General features: G+C 40.8%; 2 protein-coding genes across 2 annotated transcripts; both read right to left on the bottom strand.

The window, feature by feature from the left end:
• Window positions 1-28: 28 nt before the first annotated feature.
• Window positions 29-12,143, bottom strand: nptxrb (neuronal pentraxin receptor b). Its single transcript, XM_089007264.1, has 5 exons — window positions 11,293-12,143; window positions 7,271-7,643; window positions 3,981-4,222; window positions 2,330-2,509; window positions 29-1,205 (listed from the first exon to the last, which is right to left on the bottom strand). The coding sequence occupies exons 1-5, from the start codon at window positions 12,007-12,009 to the stop codon at window positions 960-962; spliced, it is 1,758 nt and encodes a 585-aa protein (XP_088863390.1). The 5' UTR covers window positions 12,010-12,143; the 3' UTR covers window positions 29-959.
• Window positions 12,144-16,524: 4,381 nt separating this feature from the next.
• cbx6a (chromobox 6a) lies at window positions 16,525-26,194 on the bottom strand. The gene is made up of 5 exons (XM_089007265.1): window positions 25,958-26,194; window positions 24,873-24,916; window positions 24,677-24,742; window positions 24,336-24,402; window positions 16,525-23,348 (listed from the first exon to the last, which is right to left on the bottom strand). The coding sequence occupies exons 1-5, from the start codon at window positions 26,024-26,026 to the stop codon at window positions 22,302-22,304; spliced, it is 1,293 nt and encodes a 430-aa protein (XP_088863391.1). The 5' UTR covers window positions 26,027-26,194; the 3' UTR covers window positions 16,525-22,301.
• Window positions 26,195-26,584: the final 390 nt, after the last annotated feature.

Genomic DNA, 26,584 nt, shown 5'->3' with positions numbered 1-26,584 from the left:
AACAGAACGAACCTCAGAGGATAGCCATCAAAATGCAGTTTATTAAGTCATATTAAGTAAGATACACAATTTTCGCCTTACACACTGGGAACCAATTAAGTTCGTAAACCAAGGTATCACTGTACTTGTATGTCATTCGTTGAAGGTGCACCTTATATTCAAAAAAATACAGTAATTTATTTCTTTTTATTGAATTACATTTCTTGATGTCTTATTTCTCTTGAAATTGTACTTTGTGAATGAGAATTTACACGTAAAAGGCGTTTCAAAGGCTGCATTGTCCTTTACGCAGTTTGCTCAAAATGACCTGCCCTTAAAAAAATAATAAACATTTGTGAAAGTAAAATTAGTCTGGAGTTCACCGCGCTGGTCGATGTGCGTGTAACTGTCTGTGAATTGTGACAGGCTACAATGCGTTGTGGGTGTGAGCAACATTCGCAAGGCTACATTATCACATAATAAAGTACACAATTACGGTACAAGATTACTGTTTTAAGCGAAAGGTGGGAGGAACTTTACTGTATAAAATCTACAAGAATGCTGCACCGTGCACACTTGAACGTGACGTTAGGTTTCCCATCCAGAACGTTAACATGTCTCAGTTTCAGCATCAAAACACAAGCAAGACGAACACAGAGGATTTTTATCATCAGTGGCTTTACCTGCATCAAAACTTTAAGACCCAAAGAGTCTGGTATTGTTTTTCAGTTTGACAAAAATGATTGACAGGAATTAGCAATGATAGTCCATCTCATCTCTATAAGTTTGTGATTTGATTGCCTGACTAACCTCCATTTTTGACCTGAACACACCAGACATGAAAAACAGACAAGCTCCAAGCGTCCAATAAGCTCCGTCCCATATGCTCTGTGGCTCGAAACAAAATGCTTTACAGTACATTCCAAAATCATTTATTTTACCCCTCGACTTATGCGAGCTCTCGCAGCCTCCCGCCCCGCTCACTGTTTGGGGCTGGACGGGTTCGATCTCTCAGCAGCATGACACGGGTCTAAGGATTCCTTAGTGGCTCCACCATAGACGTCCACGTCTAGATCGGTCCAGGGGGCGATGTTGCCGAGTACTAAGGAGCTGCATTCCGCCAGGGCAGCGACTTCGGCGGGCTTCAACACCCGATCCCATAAGTTGAACTGGGAGAGTTCGCCAACCAGCGCCTGGGAGGCGTCGAAGCGTCCGCCAAGTGTGTCCTTTTGGTTTGGGGAAAAAGAGGTGCACTTTAGGATAATTATCAGAAAAAAGGGGAAGATAATACAGTGTATATATATATTTATATATACACTATATATATATATATATATATGTGTGTGTGTGTGTGTGTGTGTGTGTGTGTGTGTGTGTGTGTGTGTGTGTGTGTGTGTGTGTGTGTGTGTGTGTGTGTGTGTGTATATATATATATATGTGTATATGTGTATAGATATTGGTATATGCGTGTATATATATATGTATATATATACAAATAAATAAGTGAGTAAGCAAATAATTAAATAACAAATAACCAAATACATAAGTAAATAAATAACACTAACAAATAACTAATAAACCAACTAATAAATAAGTGAATAAGCCCACAAATAACAAATAAATAAATCTACAAATAAATAAATATATCAATAAATAAATAAATAAATAAATAAATAAATAAATAAATAAATAAATAAATAAATAAATAAAGCCTTTTATTGTTCTGGTTGGACAGTCCATTTTTTGAAGTGAAATTCTTTTTTAAGTGAAATTTTAATTTACAAAAACAGACTATCAACATTTGAGATCCTCATCACGTAAATTGGGGTTCCTTTATTGTCGGTAAGTTCACTCAGAACATTTGGGAATTCAGCACAAATGTGCTCCGCAGTGATTCAGACACACACACCCCTCCAAAAAAAAATAAAGAGTAGTTATGCGTCAGTTGGTACCAGAAAAGGAAACATTTAAAGCATAAACAGATGAGTAAGGCGAGAATATCTTTTGCTATTATCCATTTCATTCACAGTTCCCTGCCTGCAACCACCCACAAGAATGGGTGAGGTGCAAAACCGGCGGCCAGTTTTCACTCCTCATCCCTCATCGAACGTATGCAGCTAGAGTGTGCGTTCAAATGGCTTGAATGAAACAATTGAGAAAAGGACAAATGAGAAGTTTTGAGTATTTTTCACAATGTCCACGGAGGTTATCGATTATCTTACACACTTTGAAATGGGAGACACATTATCAACAGTCTTGTATTCCCATCCCCACCCTAAAATAAACAGTCTTCAAAAGCCATGAATCTGTACATTGCAAAAACAATCTGACCTCCCCCTCATTACCTTACCTGCTCCTGGCCGAGGATGAGCACCCCACCAGGTTTGATGGGGTGCCAAGCGGCCAGTCCTTCCCCCCGACCTTTCATCTTGCCACCCTGGTAGGCCTTCCACACACCATCCCTCAGGGTCCAGCTGACGCAGATGTGCTGCCATTCATCTTGGGGGAGCGACAGTGGCAACTGAGCCACCTGAGAGTGAGGGTGAAGATGAGTTACCACAATAAAGCGTTTTTTATGACTCGGAATGCTGAGACGATGACAGAATCTGGGTTAAAAATATGCCGCAAATCGATATTGCTATTTTTATTTCCATTCCTGTTGGCTTCATAAGGTTCCTAAGTGCTGACTTGTTTTGTCAAGTTGCGTAATTTGAATGTTCTTGTCTATATATTAGTGTGCTGTTTTTTAAAATGACACTGAGTGAATATCAAGACATTAGCTTTTCACCTTAGCTAACAGGCTAGCTACTATGTGTTTGTTCAAAAAGGGAGATTTGGAGCAGAAACTTGTTTTGACCATCTTTTTAATTGTTTATATTGTGTGTCATTTTTTTAAAGAACTTTGATTTAAAACATATTTGACTGTTGTTGTCCATTTTTCATGTACTGAATGACGAAGCCGACTACTAAGCTAGTTTCTCATGCTAGCTAACCATCGACTGATGCCTTTCAGTAACTTACAGTCGACCCACTCATACACGCAGTTTTTTTTTTTCATTTCCACATATACTGAATATTGACTGAAGATTTTTTTGGGGTGGGGGTAGAATCCCCCCCCCCCCCGCCTGCCAAATTATTTCAATAGTTTTCAATTATACATGATTTTCGCTTCACATGATCCATCCAAAGTCCCTATCCCCCACAAATAACAGAAGCCGCCTGCACTGTTATCAAACCTTTTTTTCAAAAGAGGATAAAGAATTCATGCAGATGAGTATTGCTATACAGGATCCTATTTCGACATTTGATGTTCCATCTGCGTTCAAATGTCCGTCGCTTAAAGTTTGGCAAAAACAAATGTGTGTGTGTGTGTGTGTGTGTGTGTGTGTGTGTGTGTGTGTGTGTGTGTGTGTGTGTGTGTGTGTGCGTGCGTGCGTGCGTGCGTGCGTGCGTGCGTGCGTGTATGTATGTATGTATGTATGTATGTGTGTGTGTGTGTGTGTGTGTGTGTGTGTGTGTGTGCGTGCGTGCGTGCGTGCGTGCGTGCGCGCGTGCATGTATGTATGTATGTATGTATGTATGTATGTATCTATGTATGTATGTATGTGTGTGTGTGTGCGTGCGTGCGCGTGCATGTATGTATGTATGTATGTATGTATGTATGTATGTATGTATGTATGTATGGCAAAAACAAATGTGTGTGTGTGTGTGTGTATGCATGTATTCATTTATTTATTCAATTTTTTATGTATCCATTTGTTTATTTATTTATTTGTTCCTTTATTTGTGAAATGTTTCGCAAAATTGCGACTGTTTGTGAAGTCAGTTGAATTACATTCATGTCGACCCAACAGTGAAGTTTGACAAGCAAAAAAAGTGTTCAATTCACATCTCGTATCTCGTCGCTAGTCACCCAGGGCAATAATGTAAATCAATATTGATACTTTTGCTTCAGGAATTTTACATTACTGCTTGATCTGTATCAGGATCTGGCTTCGTACCTTATCATTAATGAGCAGCTCCACGGGGTTATGGACGCCCTGCAGCAACACCAGCTCGTTGGGCTGTCCAGGTACCGAATAAGAGAAAGGTGTGCCGATCCCGCCTTCCTTAGCCTTTAGCCACACGCAAGCGGTGAAGGCGTACATCTCCGTTATCTCCTTTCGCACCAGGCCGTACATGTAGTTAGTGCGCATTGGGAAGGACAGCACGAATCCGTCGGGGAAGGACGGCTCGGTTAGGGCTTTTACGAATGTGGACAAAAGAGCAACACAAACAGTCAAAAGAGTGGAAAACGGGGACACTTGAAAATGCTCACGCAAGAACGTTGTAATTTCTCCAAGCAAGAGCTCTACTAATGATCATCCTCTCAACTACAGTCATACAGTCATGGCTCTTGGAGAGTTGAGAGAATCGAAAAGCAGCATGAGACGGATGCAGAGACTTACCGCAGAGTAAAAAGAATCCTCAGCAAGCACTGATCAAAAGATATATACAGTATGTGTTTCATACCAGGAACTCTCCATAAAAATTAGTTAAATATATATATAAATATTTTATTATCATCATCATCATCATCATTATTATTATTATTATTATTATTATTATTATTATCATTATTATTGTGATTATGTCAATGTCTTGATTATTTTGATTATGTTATGTTATTATGCTATTATGCTATTCTGGTATTATACTATTATGCTATTGTTGTATTATTGTACAGTATTCTTGTATTATTGTATGTTTTTATTTCATTGTTGTTATGATTTTTTTATTTTTATTTTTTTTTATTTTTATTATTATTATTATTATTATTATTATTATTATTATTATTATTATTGTCTCAACCAAATGGATAACATGACAAAAGTTGCCCTTGACTGTTTACGCTCAACAAATGGAAGATTCGAGACTGAATGTGAGAATTAACCATAAAAAGCCTCAGCGAAATATATATCTCATCTCATCACATCTCATTTTCCGTACCGCTTATTCCTCATTAGGGTCGCAGGGGTTGCTGGAGCCTATCTCAGCTGTCTTCGGGCACGAGGCGGGGGACACCCTGAATTGGTTGCCAGCCAATCGCAGGGCACACAAAGACATACAACAGTCACTCTAACACTCACACCTAGGGACAATTTGCCTGCCATGCATGTTTTTGGAGTGTGGGAGGAAACCGGAGGATCTCAGAATCACAATTTCTTTTTACTCTTGTTTAAAAATCATCTTGGGAAAGATGACTCATGTTTTTGTAAAGGACATGGAGATCTGATACGGTTGCAGCTCAAGGACAATCTATTGTATTGGGACAAAAAGCCGTTGGCCAAGAAGTAATCCTGAACTCCTTGACTTTTTGCTTCATCGCCCAATTTACCCTTGCTTTCTTCGATTTTTCTGTATGTGGCCTTCCGACGAGCAACTCAGCTTGAGGGTTTCTAATTAAATTCACTCAAAAAGCTACACAGTGACATGCTCTGCGCTCCTTTCTCAGAGTCGCTAAATCGTCGCTCATTCACTGCCATTCACAAATGTATTCGGGAATTTGAAATATAACGCAGAGCGCCATTCCCAAATTAATTTGGATTTTGTTTTTTCTTGCTTGGGTGCCTATACAACGCTGGCCAGACCTCTGGGAATGTTTTTCCCTTCCATAAGGGAGGGCAGCATTTCCCTTTTTTCCATCTTTTCACTTTGTTCCAGCTTCAGCTGTTGTTTAAGCACTATATGAACCAATATGTATGCATTGCATTGTATTTTGGACAGCCGCCCTCATTTCAAGCTCATGTAACTCCAGGCCGATATAATTTAGGAATTAACTCTTTTTTATTCTGATGAAAGAAGAAAGTCTAAGGTTTGTTACGCTGCATTGAATGTTTATGTAGTCCTAAAACTCAATATTCTCTGGGTCCTGGAATTCAAGTGACAATGACAAACACCCTGGCACTGGAGGGGACACACTTTTGCACATCGTCTAGCAGGGAAAATGAGTCACTGAGGTGGACAAAAAAAGACTTTCTCTATGGCCTATTTCACCACCTTTAACTCATTCCCTCCCAGACATATGCAATAATAATAATAATAATAATAATAATAATAATAATAATAAAATAATAATAAAAAAAAAAATAATAATAATAATATGCAATAATAAATAAAATACAATTATAAATAGAATACAATAATTAAAATACAATTATAAATAGAAACAAGAGACAGAGCTACACAGAAAATCCAATTTTAAATGTGTCCACTCCAATGCCAGTTATGTGAACGTGAAATGAGCGCGGCTGTCCAAAATACAATACAATGCAATACATACATATTGGTTTATATAGCGCTTTAAAGGACAACCGACGTCACTTTCTGGTTTCTTAACTGACATCAGAAAAACGTTTTATAGCCCAAAACATGCAGTATGATATTTTTATTCAAATGCAAAACACCAATAAAAATGACCTAAAATGTCCAAAATCGGCAAAGAAATTGAGCTGGCAATTGGGAAAGTGCCGCCCCCAGTTTGTGACGTCACGCCAAGACGTCTTGCATTGCTTGAGAATCAAAACAATGGCTTCAGATTTGGAGAATATGCTTTCTTGTTACACATCCAGTTATGAATATGATTCAAATAGTTCTGAAGAGGAAAGCATACATGTTTGCAATTGATTAAATAATTTATTCTATGCTATTTTGAGGCAACATTGGGGAGAAACGATCACCAGAAAAGAGGCACAAAATGGCGACCTCCTGTGGCCACCTCCGTTTCCACAGGCTGATAAATTCCTTATATGGAGCTTGGACACCCTCTTCTGGCGGCTTTTGGGTGCAACACAAGGTTTTCAGACCAAACAATACAGCAAAATACATTGACGTGATGGAAGAACTGCTACAATGTGTCTTTTTTTTCGGTCAGGGGGCGTTCCTTTAGTGACGTCACGTACGGTCTCGTCACCAACTCAAAAACAAGACTTCCGGAATAATCAGCGCGAGTCTTAAAAGGTAAAATATAGCTATATGCGGTGGAATCTTTTTAAAATATGCTCAGTAGAAGTCATTTGAAACCATTTTACTAATTATGGACACAACTTGTCCGGAGACGTCAGTTGTCCTTTAACAACAGCTGAAGCTGGAACGAAGCGCTAAAATGGAAAAAAGGGAAATGCTGCCCCCTTGTAGAAGGGAAAAGCATTGCCAGAGGTATGGCCAGCGCTTTATCAGCACCCAAGCAAGAAAAAACAAAACCCGAAGAAATTCAGGAATGATGATAATAATATAAATGAAGCTGACTCACTGTGCTCCAGTTCACTGACACGGTGGTTGGCGGTGTCCAAGCCCTGCTTGATCTTCTCATACTGGCCTTGTGTCTCCTTCCTAATGGCCTGCCGCTCCTTCTCCAGCATTTTTATTTTTCTCTCCAACTCGCCTTCCAGGTCCTCCACCCTCCAAAGAGCCTTCCCGCGACCGGGGACCCCTTTGGCTGAGGGCTTGGAGGCGGAGGAGCCCGGTCGACGGGCCCCGGGGACAACCGCCGCCGGGGCTGGTGGAGCAGGGTTGGCGTTACTGGTGGATGGAGTCGGGGGCTTAGGGGTCACCGGAGTGCCGGCGCTAGTGCTTGATGTTGTAGACGTCTCTGTGAGGTTCAAGCCAGCTGGGCCGATCTCTGCCTGGAAGAGGACAGAACGTTTTTTTTAAGGTCCTTGTCACTCATGGGAAAAAAAAACACAGTATTCGTAGACAGACACGTGTATGTCGCATAAAAACTCCCGCATCTTCATTGTCAAGCCGCCGTAATTTTAGTTAAATTTCCTTGGTATTGGCTAGCTAATAGCTAGCTAGCTTTCTTTCTATTTGAGTTATTCCGGGTTGAGTGAAGGCTGGCGCGTGTGGCTGCCGCTACTCACCCACAGAAAAACGTATCCTGTGATTGTAACGTAACCTAGAGAGTTTTGAAAGGTGCTTATAAATAAAATGTATTATTATTGTAATTTGACGGACAAGCGCTGCAGCTTTCTATTTTATGCATCTTGCGGGATCTGACAATTGGATGACAGAAAATTGACGACACTTTCGACAGAGTAAGTGCGGGTCTAAGTTGTGGCGTAGGTTGCGATTTTTATTCATTTGCTGATGGCGCAGACAGACAGATATTTTTTGTTCATTGTCATGTGATGAGTGAATGCAGTGCAAATTAACGTTCTTTTACATTACTTGTCCCTTTGAGGGGCCAACATGTCATATCCTCAACGTTTTTCATAAACCAGATGCCCTTTGTGACACAACCCACGCAATGCTCATTCATTTGTGTTGATTTACTTTTGTGTTTTTATTTATTTATTTATTTATCTTTTATTTGTCCATTTATTTATTTATGTGTTGATTTATTTGTGTGTTTGTGCTTATTTATTTATTTGTACATTTATTTGTCTACTTAATTATCTATTAATTTTTTTCATGTGTCCATTTATTTATTTATTTATTTATTTATGTGTTGATTGATTCGTTTGTGTTTATGTATTTATAAATTCATTTATTGATTTGTTTATTTATTTGGTTATTTGTGTGAGAGAAGAGGATGCACAAAACCGGGATAGATGGAGGACATTGATTCGCTGTGGCGACCCCTGAAGGGAAAAGCTGAAAGGAAAAGATTTATTTGCTTATTTGTCTTTGTTTGTCTATGTATTTGTGTTGATTTATTTGTGTGTTTGTGTTTATTTATTTGTATATTTATTTGTCTATTATTTATTTATTTATGTGTTGATTTATAAATGCGTTTGTGTTTATTTATTTATTCACTTATTTATATATTTGTTTGCTCATTTATTTGCTTATTTGTGTTTGTTTGTGTAGTTATTTGTTTATTTATTTATTTATGCGTTGGTGTGTGTTTGTTCATTTATTTTATTGTTTACTTGTCTTTTTATTTGTCTATGTATCCATTTCTTATTTATTTATCATTCATCCATGTATCTATTTATTTGTTTACGTGTTGATGTATTTGTTTATTTATTCATGTGCATATGTTTTGTTTATTTATTTGCTTATTGGTGTTTGTTTGTTTGTGTATTTATTCATTTATTTCTCTATTTTTTAAAGAGAGCCAATCATTATACTGTACAATATTATACCCAGCAAGAGGAGAGAACTTCCTGAGGCAAGGACTGTAAGTCCAGGATGTAAACTGACAGTGAGAAGGATAACCTTGGAGCTGTTTATTTATTTCTAAGCACGCCCTTGTCTCCTTCTCAGCCCACACGCACAAACACACACAGGTTGTTAAAGAAGCTGACCCCTCTTTTCTCAACCTGGCCAGCTTCATCTTTTATTCATGTCTCTCCACCCTGCATGTAGACAGAGGGTGAAAGGGAGGGAGAAACGCTGTTGTCACATTACTGGGGCGTGCCGCGGCTGAAGGATGTGGGGAACCGACACCTGCATGCATATATATACATATATACATATATATATATATATATATATATATATATATATATATATATATATATATATATATATATATATATATATATATATATATATATATATATATATGCAGTGTATGCTATATACACAAAGACCCATGTACGCCACACACGACACAACTACAATTATTCATGACCCACCCTTATGAAAAAGATGCTTCATAGACTGTCTAGGCATTACCAAATTTAATTTGATGATATGAAAATATTGGCTTTACAGATTAAGTCATATTTTTTAGACAATTATTTAACAAAATGTAACGTAATAACGGTAATAGGTCACAGTGGTGTAGCGCTCCACAGTGGTACATTACACAGCAGGGTCCAACATAAAACTGCCAGAAATGAATTGATTTGAATCCATGTTGGATATTGTGAAGTGGGATTCATTTTAATTTAATGTTTTGTTAAATTTATTAGATTTATAACATAGATTATAGCCATCATGCTTTGTTTGTATATACCAGGCGTCGGCAACCCGCGGCTCCGGAGCCGCATGTGGCTCTTTCACCCCCCTGGTGCGGCTCCCTGCGGCTTTAGAAAATAAATAATGAGTATTTAATTCAATGTATATTATTTCAGTTCGTTCGTTTTTAAAATGTAATTCTAAATTTGAAGATTATGGTGATTATAAATAATACAAAATAAAACATATTCAATTTTTTTGTCGCTCTTAATATACGTCACAACCATCGACAGTGGACGTATATCCGGTCACAACCTCCAAATTACGCACGATTTCTTGAATTTTTCGACCCCCATGTCGGCCAACTATGGATAAATCTAAGAAAAGAAAAGTGTGAAGAAAACAGAACGTTTAATGATACGTGGGCAGATTTGTTCGCCTTAAAAACAGACATCGCTCACGCCTGACAGACGACAGCAAGATGAAGGTAACGTCATACAGCCCTGATGTGCAGAGGCTATGCGCTGAGGTGCAGGAGCAGAAATCACATTAACCAGGTGATAAATATTGTATTTGCCATTTTGCAAATATTCTTTTTTTTTTTCAAATAGACATGAGTATTATATTTGAAAGTAATCTTCAACCCAACGTCTTTTTTCTGAGTTTAAAATGTTTTTGTTGCGTGCAGAAATGTAATTTCGCTTCTCTGTAACAGTTCATTGATTCATAAATGCAACACACTATAGTTTGTTTATGCATATATCAAGGTAAAAAATGATGATGAAAAGATGCAGTGTTGTCTTCATTTCAAATGTCAAAAGGATTTTGTGGCTCCCAGTGTTTTCTTTTCTGTGGGAAATGGGTCCAAATGGCTCTTTGAGTCGTAAAGGTTGCCGAAACCTGGTATATACCGAAGTTCCTCATTGGGACATATTACAAGTATTGTATTGAGAGGGGGGAAAAAATATGGCAATTTATCTTTAGCAGAAAAAGAGACCTGTTGCCTCATTTCGATAATTGCAGGTTATCATGATCTTAGTGATAATTGAGAATCTACACAGACATGAAGATTTCAACACCATTTTTTTCCCAATTCCATTTTGAAGCAAGTCCATTTTTTTATTGAGATTGTGACAGCAAGTTAGAATTGCCGATGTTATTTGTCCGATTGATTTCAATTTTGGCTTCTCGCCAGGCTCCAAAACATAATTGAAGAAAAATATGTCCAAGTTGTGTACATTTTAAACTGTCAATGATTCTGTTTACTGAGCGTTATTTTAATGTCAATCAAAATAATTATTATTGATGCCATCCATCACTCAGCCCTATTATGAAAAGAGCAAAGCGTCGCTTATTTTAAACAAGAATAAAACATGTTTTTTGGAGTGGTTTTGTTTCCATTCTACAATCGCAACCTGCACTTACCTCCAACTTTTCTATCCGGTCCTTCAAATCCATGATGGCCCGGGCCAGCTCCTCCACGGCTCGGGCCGTTTGCAGCTGAGAGGCGGCCGAGGAGGTGACGTCGTCGCCAGCCATGACCCGCCGGTTGCCGCTCCAGACTCCGATGCTGCGCTCGGGTCCGGGTTTCCCTCCGTCTTCCTCCTCCAGGCCGCTTTCGCACTCACTCAGCTTGCCCGTCAGCTCCCGGATGGTCTTCTGGTCCATGAGGATCTGATCGTTCTGCTGCATCACCATCTGCCGGAGCTCCTCCGCAGTGGTGCGGAGGAACGTCCACTCCTCGTCGGCGAGAGGGTCGTCCGACAGTGGCTGCTGCCCGGCTTCTTTGCCCTTACAGTCCCCGAGCGGAACCGGTGTGCAGATGAGTCGGCTGTAGCTGAACACCTTGGCTGAACCTTGTCCGGTTTCCCCCCCGAGGTCGAGCTCGTTCAACGTGGGGAGCCCCAAGCCGAGTCCGTTGCCTCCGCCGTAGGAGTCGGCGCCGTGTAGAGCGCCGAGCGGGCCGGCGTGAGCCACCGCGCCGGCCCGCTCCAGAGGCTGGAGGAGCGCCTCTGATGTCAGGGTGCCGTTGTCGGAGAGCGCGGCGGCGCGTTTACGGGGATAAACGCTGGCGAAAATGCAGATGACGGCGCCGAGGAAGGCCAGAGTGCCAGCGCCTACCAGAACCACCATGAATTTCATCTCTTAAAAAATCAACAATAAACAAATTAATCCACGTAGATGAAAAATGTCAACGTGAGAGTTGGAGAGGATTCTTGCCGAGGATGTCTCCTGCTCTGTAGGACCGAGCAGTCTAGATGCTCGCCGTGCTGTTGCTAAGCTGCTCTCTCATCTGTGCGTTGTCATGGAGAGGAGGAGGAGGAGCCAAGCCGTGTGCCTCTGCGTCACTCGCAGCAGGCTGGACGGAGTGATCTTGCAGCAGCGGTGTGAACAAATAAACTTGTGATAGATCAATGTAATGTGCGCGCGTGTGTGTGTGTGTGTGTGTGTGTGTGTGTGTGTGTGTGTGTGTGTGTGTGTGTGTGTGTGTGTGTGTGTGTGTGTGTGTGTGTGTGTGTGTGTGTAAGGATGTAGTGTGGCAAAAAAATAAAATAACAGTCACTACAAAGCAGTACGCAGATCTCACGGTTTCAATTTTCTGCATAAAATTGTTGTCTTAATTTGGAAATTGATATTTATTTTATATGCCTACTGATTTAATATGCGATACCTTTAATGTATTCGGGAATGGCGCTCTACGTCATATTTTGAATTCCCGAATACATTCGGGAATGGCAATGAATAAGTTAAAATAAAGAACTACTGACCAACTTAGTTTCATTACATCCCCGCAATCCCACCCATCAACTTTTCAATTTGCAGCCTTTCGACTCAGCTTCTCTCTTGGATTCTCAGTACGACAGTGATTGGATTAGCTTTTAGTAGTCTTGCAATGGAGAAATACATTTCACATAGCAAATATAAGTCATTCTTTGCTTAGGATAAAGAATTTATGCCTATGAATGTTGTAGTGTGGCCTGTCCGTGTTTGTGTTCTGATATATGTTTATTAAAGAGCAGCAACACCCCAAATTGACAAATTTTTAGTCTGTGTTGTTTTCCCTTGTATTTTTTGCATTCATGTAGCTCTGTGGGTGCTTTAAATTCATGTTTAATTCTCTTTGTTCATGAATACATACTTATTTTAATTTGCCAAACTGACACTTGTTGTGTAGTGAATTGAGTCACCCATCACCATTACGTTCCGCGAAAGGGCTCTGTATAAGTTTTATAAATAGAAGAATATTTGATCTTGCTCTTGTATTTGTACTCATTTGATTGTATGTCTCAATGAAGTGAACCGGGGAGTAAGGATACAATATACACTTAGTACACAACATCTGCATTGTTTGCCTTCACACAGGCCTGACATTAGAGAAAACTCGAAGCGAGGCGCCATTAAAGATTAATGGGCCACATTCACAGTTCTCACCCACATTGAAAGGGAATAAATCAATTGCTTTGTTTTGTTGAACGTGAGGCTGGGGGGTGGGGTAGACGCACAACATAGAGGAGTAAATATGGGAAAAAAGTTGAACAAAGTGTACTGGAACTAAAATTAAAAGCATACTGCGCTGCTGAACAGGAGCATGAATTTCTAACCACATAACGCTAACAAAATCAAGCTTGGGTATGTGAGCAAAGTATTGTGTGGCATAATTGGACTGCTTGAAGAGCTTCAATGATTCTAAGAGGCCAGTGGGGAGTTATTAGGGCATTTTTGCAAGGTTCTGATCAGCGAATGAACCACTTAGCCAAATTCTGTATTATATTAATATGTTCAGACTGCTATAGGCGGTCATATGCACATTGATTGCAGCAAAATTCAACATTTATTGATTAATTTATGCATATTTGGGGGAGGGTGCTGAGAATTAAGTACCTTTAAAATCATTGGGGTCTGTGAGAAGTCAAACTAACGTTTAACTTCTCATTTCAGCGTCAAAAATACTGAACCACTTGGCAAAATTCTATATTATTGGGTTGTTGCAATATATCTAAATGCATTTCTTGATTCTGCACTATGTACAGTCTTGTTTATAGAACGGTTTTTGCACATCTACATTTGCACAGTATACAGTTGACATTTTTATTTTGTTATGCTTAGAATATCTTGTTTTCTATCCTTTCACTCCCACCCCAACCCCATCCCTCTTCAATTGCTGCTGTGGACTGCAAATTTCCCCATTGCGGGACGAATAAAGGTATTCTGATTCTGATTCTGATTCTGATATTAGGCGAGTAGCTAGCAAACCGCTAGCTTAATATGTGTTCAGACTGCTATAGGTGGTAATACATAACATTGATTTCAGCATAGTTTATTCATCGTTTATATTTTATAGGTGTGGGGCTGCTTAGAATTAACTACCTTTAAAATACAGTAATTGGAGGCTTTGAGAAGTCAAACTAACGTTCAACGTTGTTTCAGCGTGTAAATAATGAACCACATGGCCAAATTCTGTATTCTATTAGACTAGTAGCTAGCAAGCCGCTAGTTTGGTGTTTGTTCTGGCTGCTATAGGTAGTAATAAGCACATTAAGCAGCAAAAGTCAACGTTCATTTATTTTATTTGGGGAGCTACGAATTAATGACTTTTAAATTTGTTGGAGGCTTTGATGACTCAAACTAACGTTAAACCTCTCGTTTCAGCTTCGTAAATGCTCGAAATGAGGCTTGATGGTACTCCACTAGAGCGAACCACAAACGAGACATAATAAATGGTGCCACGGACAGCCTCGATTGGCAGCTTAATCTCCAGAGGTGACAGACGTGACATGCGCACGCACACACTTCGAGAGAAGTGGGCCACGGATGACACCACGGGGACGAGTTTAATTCGGTCTGGTTTATCAAAACAGGACGTGCCCTGCAGGCGTGAAAATTGAGATATGAGTGCTTCTGCTGTCGTCTATAGTCATTTCAAAACAATTGGAACGATAAAGAAAATAATACCTTGACGTAGACACAGCCGGCCTTTACGACGAGATCGCACTGCTGTGGTTTTCTTAAATAACCCAACAGCGCTACTCTGTGGAATATTAAAACAATAGCGCCAGACAAACTTCTTTGCCTTTCGACTTTTCCCTTCAAGGGTCGCCACAGTGAATCAGTGTTCTCCATCTTCAGAGGTTTGATTCGCATGTTTGTTTTGGCCAAGCTTTTACCTCGGATGCCCTCCCTGACACAACCCTCTGTATTTATCCTAGCTTGGGCCCGGCACAAGAAGACACTGGCTTATGCAGTGTCTGAAACTCATGACAAAAAAACACATTGTTGCAAAGTATAAAGGATTTTTTTAAATAAGGAAGTACCTACCACAAATGCTCCCTTGCTGAAAATTTTGCTCCAGTTGTCGTTTGTCGTCATGGTGCACAGTGCAATGTTTGCGTTGCGTTGTCTGCTAAAAGCCACGTGGACTGCTCTTTCTAAGTGCTTTTCAAAACTCTCAAGTATACTTTACAGTGCCAAATGAAAATTCGTTTGGCAATTTGCATACTCGGCTCGGCAGCCAATCAGAAGCCTGTTTCGTGCTTCGGACTATACTGTGACTGTAAAGTGTACTTGAAAGTTTTGAAAGGCGCTTGGAAGAGTCCACGTGGCTTGTAGCGGTTTGCTTGTCGCTTTTGCTTTATTGAATAAAACAAATGTTTGATTTGAAAAAAAAGTTTTTTTTTTTTTCTTGAAGAGGTTTTCGGCCACGCGGGCCGAGACATTTTGAAAGTTGTACGCCCCGGGCCTCCAGGCAGACGTTATTTCAAACACTGTCTTATGTCCCCTTGTGGCTACAGAACAAGCAACTCTGTGAATTTAGTAAAGATGAAGATGCTCAGTAAAAGGTTCCCAAACACAAAATGGTCATCGGCACAGCAACATTCACCGTGGGAAAATCGACAGGAATGGTACTTATGACAAAGTCAACATGGAACGAGGAACATGGAACTTGCCTTGGTTTAGGATTTCTGCTCACTTTCAGAAAGGTTCAAGAGCAAACATGCTATTTGGTGGGGACAGAAAAAGTATGACTCATTTGGGAATTAACTTGGATTTTTAACCTGTCAAAAAAAAAATGCCATACACAGGTCTGAAACTAATAATACAAAAAATTGCAATAGCAGCAGCAGATTAAATTAGGATATCCTGAAAGCCACTGCAAAAAAATACATAACATCATTTTTTTAAAAGGGAAGTTTCCGTGCTGTCCAAATACTTTTAGCGGGAACTGTATTTAGAAACTAAAACGAAAGCAAATAAAAGCATTTTGATGAAAAATACAAACCGGCAACGCCACTTTGAAAATTAAAGCTACCAGTATCTGAATCAGATAACTATTACACTTCTTACTTTATAGTACATCAGAATCAGAATCAGAATCATCTTTATTGCCAAGTATGTAGAACACACAAGGAATTTGTTTCCGGTAGAACACGCTGCACTAGTATCGTCGTCCAAAAAAAAAAAAACTGGTAAGTGGCACTATACAGTTCCATTTTGGCTACTGTTGAAAGAGTTCAACGAGTTAATGGCTTGTGGGAAGAAGCTGTTTAAATGTCTGCTGGATTTGGTGCGCATGGATCGGTAGCGCCTACATGTTTGTGATTCAGAATTGGCAATGTTAAAAAACACAGAGGGGTTAGCAAGAAATGTGAACAAAAAATGTTTTATGGCGGTGATGATTTTTATTCCTCATTCAACTTTGTTGCAAGTATATTTATTGAAGAAATGAGGCCAACTGCTTTGGGACAGCTTAATTAATTTAAAGCCTCGTAAAATAGTAAATAGACACAGAAAGCGACGGCAGTATACAGGTAACATGACAAGTGAATATACTGTATACTATTTGTACAATTGATAACATGCTTTCAGAGAGACACGTATAATAATACATTTCATTTTAAGCGCCTTTCAAAACTCTCAAGGTCACTTTACAGTCACAGGATCAGTTTTTCTGTGGGCGAGCAGCGGCGGCCACACGCGCCAGCGTTCACTCAACCTGGAAGTAACTCAAATAGAATAGATAGCTAGATAGCTAGCCAATCAATAGCCAACAGATACCCAGCTAGCCAGCCAGCCAACTAGCTAATAGATAGCTACCAAGATAGCTAGCTAGCCAGATACCTCATCTTACGAACTTAATTGGTTTCCAGAAAGTGTAAGGCAAAAAGTTCGTCTTTCAAACATTTATTTCCCACAAGAAACCATTATAATGAGAATAATCCATTCCCAGGTCCCCATAAAACATCATTTTCTACGGAATACGCCTTAAAACTACACAAAATGTACATTACAATGTCACCTATGTATAAAACTCAAACAAGCAAACAAAAGACAGGATCAAACCCACGTCGAATTGCATCACATTGAACATAATTATGCATAATTAAAACAAATGTGCTTTAGTACATACAATAAGATTAAAAAGCACATTGTTCAATTCATCAACAAGGATCCTTCCTTTCAAAAAAAAGCAGTGCGAAATAAAGCACTAGAAAATTATATATGCACGCCATTAAAAACAAGAATGAAAAAGGGAAACACCTTTTAAAAAGTAAAGAAAAACGGCATCGCTATTTGGTAAAAGATAGGCCACTAAATCGAGTTACCCCTTATGACAACAAAAAAAGTACAAGAACGACAAGTAGCCCACTTCTACATGATTTCTACTCAGAACTTAGACATAGCGGAGATATGCGGTCCTCAGAAGAGCCCATTCCAAAAAATAATAGTAATACAGTAAAGTCTCGTTATATCGATATCGGATATATCGATAGTCCCGGTTATATCGATACTATTTCTATGCACGCACGGAGAAAATTACATGCAAACAGGGTCGGATATATCGATAGTCCCGGTTATATCGATATTTTTTCGGACTCCCTTGAATATCGATATAACGAGACTTTACTATAATTGTTCAACTAAAAAAAATGACTTTCTTCATGTAATCACTTTTTTTGGAAGGAGCCGCTCCGAGTGAGCCTATGAGTACTGACAACAACCACCCAGTAAGCAGAAGAACAAAAGGATGGCGTCGTTTTATTTTTACAAACTGATGTCTATATAGTCATACCCAAGTTGTGGCAGGCTAACGGAATTGTTTGCTTCTTGGAAGCTGAGGCCAGGTTAAAATACTTGTCGCCTGGAAGTGCGTCTTGGGATGAACGGAACAGCTATAAGGCAACGCATTTGGGAAACTTGCTAATACTGTACTGTACAACAGCGTGTCAAGGTCTGAGCTGGTCATTAAAGGGGAAGTGAAGTAAAATATTTTCTTTACAATACGTTCTGTACTTCAAACATGGCATTGCGATCAATGTTACATTTTTGGAATAGGAAAAGTAAAACAAATTTCCAACAGTTTTGAGTCAATCACCGGGGGCGGCCATTTTGCCACGAGCTGTCGACTGAAAATGACATCACAGCTGATTGGGTAACGGCAAATCACGGCTCGCGTTTTCTGAATTTGGTCATAAATCTTCAGGACCTTGACACACGGCATAGTTACGATAAAGGTGTCAAGGATAACGTTAGGACAAGGGGGGATTAACCACAAATGACACACATTTTAGGTATTTGAACACCTATAATACACTGTCTGTAAGTAAAGAATCTGCTTTAAATTAAATATCAAGTAGACAGGATGAACAAATGACAGTCTACCGATGCGGCTTACTACGTGTGGATTCAAATACTCGCGAGTACTTTTGATGTATACTGTCTTTTGTGTTCAAGTTAAAAGGCATTGACGAGCTACAGTACTGTACATTAGTCTCAAAACGCATTCAAGTGCATTGTATTCATTATCCGCAGTGCAAAAACACATCAAAACTATCCAGACGTGCATTTGAAGAAAAGTCGGCAAGGGCGGTGTTGTTTGGTGGAGGCTAAAGGGCGACTACTTTCAACACTCTTCATTAATAAGCGTTTGTGGGCATGTTCGCACCGTGGCTAAGTGAACAAAGCGTAGCAGTTGCCATCATATTCAAGTGAAACAATTTTCAAATGTAATTTGTCTGAAAATATTCCGAACAGCTCCACAAATGTATACCACCACAACCTACAAGCGCAATACTATACTGCGGCAGTTTTGAAAAAAAAAATGCTGGTATCAGTCTGAAAAACTACGGTATCAAATCTCCGGATTGCAAGCTATGATATCCGTTCTCCAAAGGCGGCGCTGCACTTTATTTGTTTACGCAGTAGCTAGTGCGTGGAGCACAAGTAAATAACATTTCAGTGTGATTATCCAATACTCTATTACATGTGCCTCAGAATAGTTCAGAAGAGAAAAAAATGAATACAAATACAGTGATACCTTGGCTTACGAACTTGATTGATTCCCAGAAAGTGTGTGTAAGGTGAAAAGTGTGTATTCCAAGCATTAATTTCCCATAGGAAACCATTAAAATGAGCATAATCCGTTCCCGGGTCCCCATAAAACACAATTTTCAATTAAATAAGCCTTAAAACTACACACAATATACCATATTTTATGTATAATAAATGTGTTACAGTATTGTCATTAAAGAAATAAACAGTACAGTAAAATAAAGTTGTTTTATTTACCATTGTGATGGTCGTTGATGGCTTGATGGAATGGATAGATTTTACATAAAGTGTTTCAAGGAGCTCTGAGTTGTGATATTGCAACAGCAACAGATGCAGGCAGACACACTAGAAACTTCATTAATAGTTCCCTTGCTTGTATGTTACCTTCAAATTGTACAGATGGCTTGTGCAGGTTATTTGTGGAGCCGGATTGATGGGATATTTCAACCTAGCAGTCTACACTTTGCCTTTGAACTATCAAATTTGAAACGAGTCCAAATTTCACTGTTTTCTATCCATTTTCTCTCTCTCTCTGTCGTCTGCCTATCAATTTAAAGGACAACCGACGTCACTTTTATGTTTCTTAACTGCACCAATAACAATGACTTAAAGTGTCCAAAATTTGCAAAAAATTTAGCTGCGAATTGGGCATTTTCAGAAAGTCCCGCCCCCAGTTCATGACATCACGCCAAGACATCTTGCATTGCTACTGAATCAAAACAATGGCTTCAGATTCTGAGAATATGCTTTCTTGTGACACATCCAGTTATGAATATGATTCAAATAGTTCTGAAGAGGAAAGCATACATGTTTGCAATTGATTATGGAAGTCCTTCCGTGTCATTTTGAGGCATCTGGACTGCAATGTAGTGTCCCAGAAAAGAGGCAGAAAATGGCGACCAAGCTCCCTGTGAGGAATTAATCAGCCTGTTTCCACAGGCTGATAAATTCCTTATATGGAGCTTGGTCGCCCTCTTCTGGCTCTTTTTGGTGCAACATGACGTTTTCAGACCAAACAAGCACAGCAGAATGCATTGACGTGATGGAAGGACTGTTACAATGTGTCCTTTTTTTTCGGTCAGGGGCGTTCCTTCAGTGACGTCACGTACGGACTCGTCGCCAACTCAAAAACAAGACTTCCGGAATATTCAGCATGAGTCTTAAAACGTAAAATATAGCTATATGTGGTGGAATCTTTGTAAAATACACTCGGTAAAAGTCATTTGAAGCCATTTTACAAATTATGGACACAACTGGTCCGGAGACGTCGGTTGTCCTTTAATGTTTGCAGCTCTGTGTTTCTGTAAACCTCCCTTCCTCACTGCTGCGTTCTTGACCAATCACGTGCGGCTTTAACCAAGACTGGAGGGCGGGGAATAGAGGACAAAAAAAGTCAGCTCCCATTTCCTTGTTTGGAGAATGCACCCCCGCCCTCCTCACTCTCCCTCTCCCTCTGTTGTCTGCCTATTTATTTTTATTTGCAGCTGTTTCTGTAACTGCTCCCTCACTGCTGTGTTTTTGAGCCTCACTGATGGGATATTTTAACCTTGCAGTCTACACATAAAGTTGAAACTAGTCCAAATTTCACTGTTTTCTATCCATTTTCTCACCATTTCACGTTTGTTTTTTGTTTCAAGCTCTGTCGTCTCCCTTTCGTGTGTGTGTGTTTCTGATCCTGTAACCCCTGCCCCTGCTGCCTGTGTCCCCGCCCTCCTCTACCACGGATCTTGACTAATCACGTGCGGCCTTAACCGAAGACTGGGGGCGGGGAATAGAGGGAAAAAAACGGCTGCCATTTCAGGAGCTCCAAGAACCGGCTCGTTTGCGAACGACACATCACTCATTGTGGGGCTCCGTGTGTTTCGCGATAAATAGTTTGTATGCCAAGATTATATTCTCCTGAATTTAACGTTCATAAGGCAAAAAGTTCTTTAGCTAAAGCGTTCGTAAGCCGAGGTATGTGGAATTTTCCACCAACCACGACCAACTTTTGGATTGCCGACTTAAAAGATTCTACAATATGATAACAAATGCAATTTTACTGCATTTTTTTCAAACGTCAATCATTTGTATGGAAATGTTTTAAGAATTTTAAGGACAACCGACGTCACTTTTTTGTTTCCTAACTGACATCAGAAAAACGTTTTATAGCATCTAAAATACCAAAACACGCAGTATGATATTTTTATTCAAATGCAAAACACCAATAAAAATGAATTAGTGTCCAAAATCTGCCAAAAAATGAGCTGTGAATTGGGCATTTTCAGAAAGTCCCGCCTCCAATTCGTGACATCACGCCAAGACGTCTTGCATTACTGGAGAATCAAAACAATGGCTTCAGATTCGGAGAATATGCCTTCTTGTTACTCATCCAGTTATGAATATGATTCAAATAGTTCTGAAGAGGAAAGCATACAAGTTTGCAATCATTTAAGAATTTATTCCGAGCCATTTTGAGGCAACATTGGCGGGAAATGGATTACCAAAAAAGAGGCAGAAAATGGCGACCGAGCTCCTGTGAGGAATTAATTAGCCTGTTCCCACAGGCTGATAAATTCCTTATATGGAGCTTGGTCGCCCTCTTCTGGCTCTTTTTGGTACAACAATTACGTTTTCAGACCAAACAAGCACAGCAAAATGCATTGACGTGATGGAAGGACTGTTACAATGTGTCCTTTTTTTCGGTCAGGGGCGTTCCTTCATTGACATCACGTAGGGACTCGTCACCAACTCAAAAACAAGACTTACGGAATATTCAGCGCGCGTCTTAAAACGTAAAATATAGCTATATGCGGTGGAATCTTTGTAAAATACGCTCAGTAGAAGTCATTTGAAGTCATTTTACAAATTATGGACACAACTTGTCCGGAGACGTCGGTTGTCCTTTAAGTTAAAGTTAAAAATTGGATTGTAGCTGATTTTGAAGGTTGATGTAATGAAAAGGTAGGAGCGTTCTTAGGCAGGACGACAACATCTCACAGTTTTCGCCTACTCGTCACAGGACTGTGTCCCAATTATTTTGATAAAGATTTGAAAAAGGTAAGCGTTCTTATCTTTTCCAACGATGCAGCGGCAACTCTGCTTCAAAGGTTATACCACAGGACTTGTTATGGCTTGGGCGAAGTGGTGCCTGCGGCGGTGTCGTCGGCACATGGCAGTGGGGATGCGGCGTCCTCCGCCGAAACTGGAGAGGCAGGGCCCGAAGCGGGGGAGGGGAATTCCTTGATAGTGACGGTGACCAGGTTGGTGGTGACGTCAGTGACCACCACGTCCTTGCAGCCGGGTCCTATTTGCGGGTGCCAGTCAGGGTCACCCTCAACGGGCACCTTGGCTTCTTCTGGTGGGCCGCCGCCACCTTGGGGCAGGGAGGCACCCGGAGCGTCACCGGCATCCTCCCCGGTCGGTAGGGTGGGGGACGCGGCCGGGTTGGCGGGAGTAGACGGGGGAATATTTGGAGATTCATCAGGGGTTTCGGATTGTGTTGGCTCAGTGGAAGATGGGACCGATTGGGAAGGAGGTGCGGGAGCGGGCAAGTCAGATGGGGTGGGACGGTTGTTTCTGCCGTTGCAGGACCCTTTTTGAGGGTGAATGGCTAGGGGCCCCCCGCACTGTAACCCAAAAGGCTTCCCGTACATTGGGAAGCCGAGCATCTTCAATGGGGGCTGGAAAGGCCTATAGGGAGCTTCTCCCTTCTTTCCGATGATGCGATTGCGAGACGGGATGTTCTGGCGGCTCCCCGAGAGTCCCCGAGAGCTGCCACTTGCCGAACCGCTGCGACGCGGCTTGTCGATGACCTTCAGGTTGAGAATAATACGCCCGCGCTTAACCTCGCGCGGCTTCACGCGGCGGTTGAGGATGCGGACAGTCTCGGAGAAAGGCGAGGCGTGAGGGCGGGACGGCACGCCGCCGGGCCCGGGTAAAGAGGACGCCATGGGGTCCGAACGAGGCAGGGGGCGGCGGGACATGCGGTGGCAACGATGAATGTCTTTCTTTAACTTGTGGGTTGCGGCCAGCGAGCTGAGCTTTGGGGATGTGGTAGCCAATATGTGAGGCACGGATGAAGAAGAGGAGGAAGGACTCACTCGGCTGGAAGTGGAGCGCGGTTTTGCTTGGCGGGGTTTGGTGCATTGGACGATTGTTTCCCCTTTCTGAGGCTAGGGGGGGAAATCATTTTATCAAACATGTTTTTTCCTCATTGGAGACATAGATGAGAAAAAATAGATGTACAGTATATATCTTCTCTGCCGGTCTAAAGATATCTGAATCACAGACTAATGTGAATTATATTTTGTCCATAAATTCTGATTAAATAATTCCAAATTGTCTTTCAGCTTCCTTTCATTGCTTCCCCCCTGTTGTCTTGTGTGCTTTCGTATTTAAGCTTTTAACCAATCACATTTCAGCCATCATTGGTTACCAGGGTCAGAAATCTACCTGGACGCCTTCACAATCAGTTCTGCAGGCCCTGGAGCATAAAAATCAATGTCAATGAAACTGTTGCTTTAACCAATCACAGTTCGAGTTGGCAACTCAAGCCCTGCTGGAAGGTGCTGAAAACGTCAGAATTTTCGCAAGCTATGATTGGCCAGTCACTAGCCAATCATAACATCATGAGCCGCTAGTGAAGAGCATACTGGCCAGAGCTGCATAAGCAAATATATTGTTGTGTTGATTTAATCGTGGTTTTGTGAACCCACAATGGCCGGAGGAGGATAAGAAATGGATTTGGTTGCAGATGTATTGTTGAAGCCATTGTCAAGACTTGACTTTTCAAGAGGAGATGGACATCATTAAGGTTGTACAGCTCCGAAGATAGCAAAAATAGCACCAAAAAAATTGCAATTTTTCTTTGGTTATCAGGAATACACACGTTCATTGTAAAAATGTGAACAGTTTAATGACAGTATTTTTAATACTGGTATTTTCATCCCAGACACGTCGTGATTATAAAATCTGCTTTTATGCAGACAAATATGCTACATTTTGATTCAATAAATTAGCGATATATTTTGTTTATGTTTGTTGTCACTGAATGGTGTCATACTGAGAGGGGCTTCAATTTAAGGAGCATTTCGGTCAGGTCAATGAATACTGCTTTGACAGTGACAATGAAAATGTATATTAGCTTTGTTTTTATTTACCTTAATCACAAGGTTTTTGGGCTTCGGCCCCCGCTTTTTGGGCCCGTTGCGTTCCCGCTCTCTTTCCCTGAAGAGAAAATACAGAAATCAAACAGTAACACAGTTGATTATATGACTATAAACACAAATTATGCACTGCATTTTCTCAAATCAAATGTCTTCTCGAGACCCTGTGAAGAAAAATAGCAGTCGAGATTGCCAAGCAATTTATAAGAAAAAATCCCCTATGGCTGTGGAACTATAGTAATTCGTAAAACACACGCCCACCAGCCATGTTGCAGAAATAGAGTTTGTGTCAGAAACTGATTCACATTTATTTTAAATTGATGCCATCTACTGACTTTTGCTCAAAGCCTAGTATGAGCCTGTCATCCAGAATATTCTCCTCTGGCTCCCAGGTGCAGTCCCTGAACAAGCACAAAGAACACATCTTAAAATATACTTGAAAAGAAAACACATCTATATTTAGACTTAGAATAAATAGATAAATAAATTAAATACATTAGAGTGCACTTGATAAATAGAAGCAGAACTTACTTCATTGACCATCCCTTCCATTTTACCAAATATTCAAGTCTTCCCTGCAAGAAAAACAAAAACAGAAAGTGCAGGCGTTACTTATCCATTAATTTAAATATATTGGTCAGGGTGTAATTTGAATTACTTTGTCATGTTTTAAATGTTTAGTGATTAGAAGAGAGAGAACATTCACATGTCATACAGGAGCCGGAATCGAACCCTGTATTTCTGTATTGTGAGGTGGTTGTGCTTTCCAGTTGACCACTGTGCTGCTGTCCGATTCATGTGGTACGTTCTTGTTATATTCACACTTTTTCCGATTTTGTAATCATGCAATGTAATAATCTAAATTATATTTAAAATTTGGTTGATGATACAGCCCTAGTAAAACTGCATATCTCCATTATCACGATGAACAGTGGGCCAATCTGAGTCATGAAACTCGAAGGGCTGAAAAGGCATCCCCACTCAGGGAACGAGACCCACCGGTGTACTAAGGGACATGTGGCAAGAAGCTCAGTGAAAGTTTTGAGTGAAGGCCATTCAAAGGTCACATGAGGCCTTTTTAGAGGGACTCCTGGTTCACTTCTTGGACCTGACACTTGACCTGAGCACCCCCTAGTATTGTTGACAGGCTTTTGACTGATACCGCTGACCTTGTGGCCTCGAACAAAGTTGAAGGAACTACTGGAAATCCTCAAATGGGATGCCAACCACAATAAAAGAGAAATAGTTTGAAAGCATCTTGCAAGAGGGAAGACAAAAGTCACATTTAACAAGAGACATCTGTGGTACGTACGCCCACTGGGGGCCGCGTAGCTTTAGCCACCGTTAGCTGTCATAAATCAGGCCCCAGTTTAAACACTACTCGCGGTCTCTGTCTTTCACAAGAGAGTCTCTTTTGTGTGACTTTTACTGCCGGTAAAAGGCATCGAAACAGCGGTCACGTCTTGAACACTTTCGGGGGTTACCTTAGCATGTAGCTTAGCAAGCCAGAGGCCTCCGACGCCGGAGAGAGAGCCGAAAACAAACGACTTTGCCGCGGATAACATCTGTCAAAACACGCGGGAGGAGCGCGGAGGTGGTGGGGAGTGAACACTCACCTTGCGGACGCGGCGCTTCAGTATGGCTTCCGCGGCGAAGACGCGGTCGCCCATCGCCGAGAGCTCCATTATGCGGTTCCCTTCTGGAATCGGTGACCGGAGACAGAGGGGAGGGGGGTTCGGCTCTGCTTGCTTCGACCGCAGCCGAACTCTCCGCGACACGCAAGCAAGCAATTACGGATACCGAGTTCTGCCTGCAGCTGCTGTTTGTCACGTGGTTGAGGCCAGCCCCCCTGGTCGTCTTGGAAACAAGGAAGACATCCAGCATAACCGACATAACCGCGCGCTTCACTTTAATTAGCCGACGTCATCCCAGTGTGACAGCAACATTTTAAAACTACGCAATTGGTAAAATGTGTGAAAAAAATTAAGATGCAAAAATATTAAATGAACAATTATACATGCTATTTTTGCTCGAATTAACTGGAAACAATATCACATTTGTTTTTGGGACTGTGTTGTTGTCATATTTTTGAACTGACCTGAATGTTTTTTTACCATTTCAATGGAAATTTCAGGCAGGTTTTATTTTGACTACCCAGCCAGAATCCCCAATCACTGGCCAACATAGAGGTACATCCCCAATTTTATTATGAAATCAGTTCTTTCCACGTTGCCATAGTATGG

This window comes from Hippocampus bargibanti, linkage group LG10 (genome assembly GCF_051943395.1).
Source record: "Hippocampus bargibanti isolate YZ-2025 linkage group LG10, ASM5194339v1, whole genome shotgun sequence".
Taxonomy (NCBI): domain Eukaryota; kingdom Metazoa; phylum Chordata; class Actinopteri; order Syngnathiformes; family Syngnathidae; genus Hippocampus; species Hippocampus bargibanti.
Note: the sequence above shows the minus strand (reverse complement) of the source record. Positions and strands in the feature narration are given on the sequence as shown.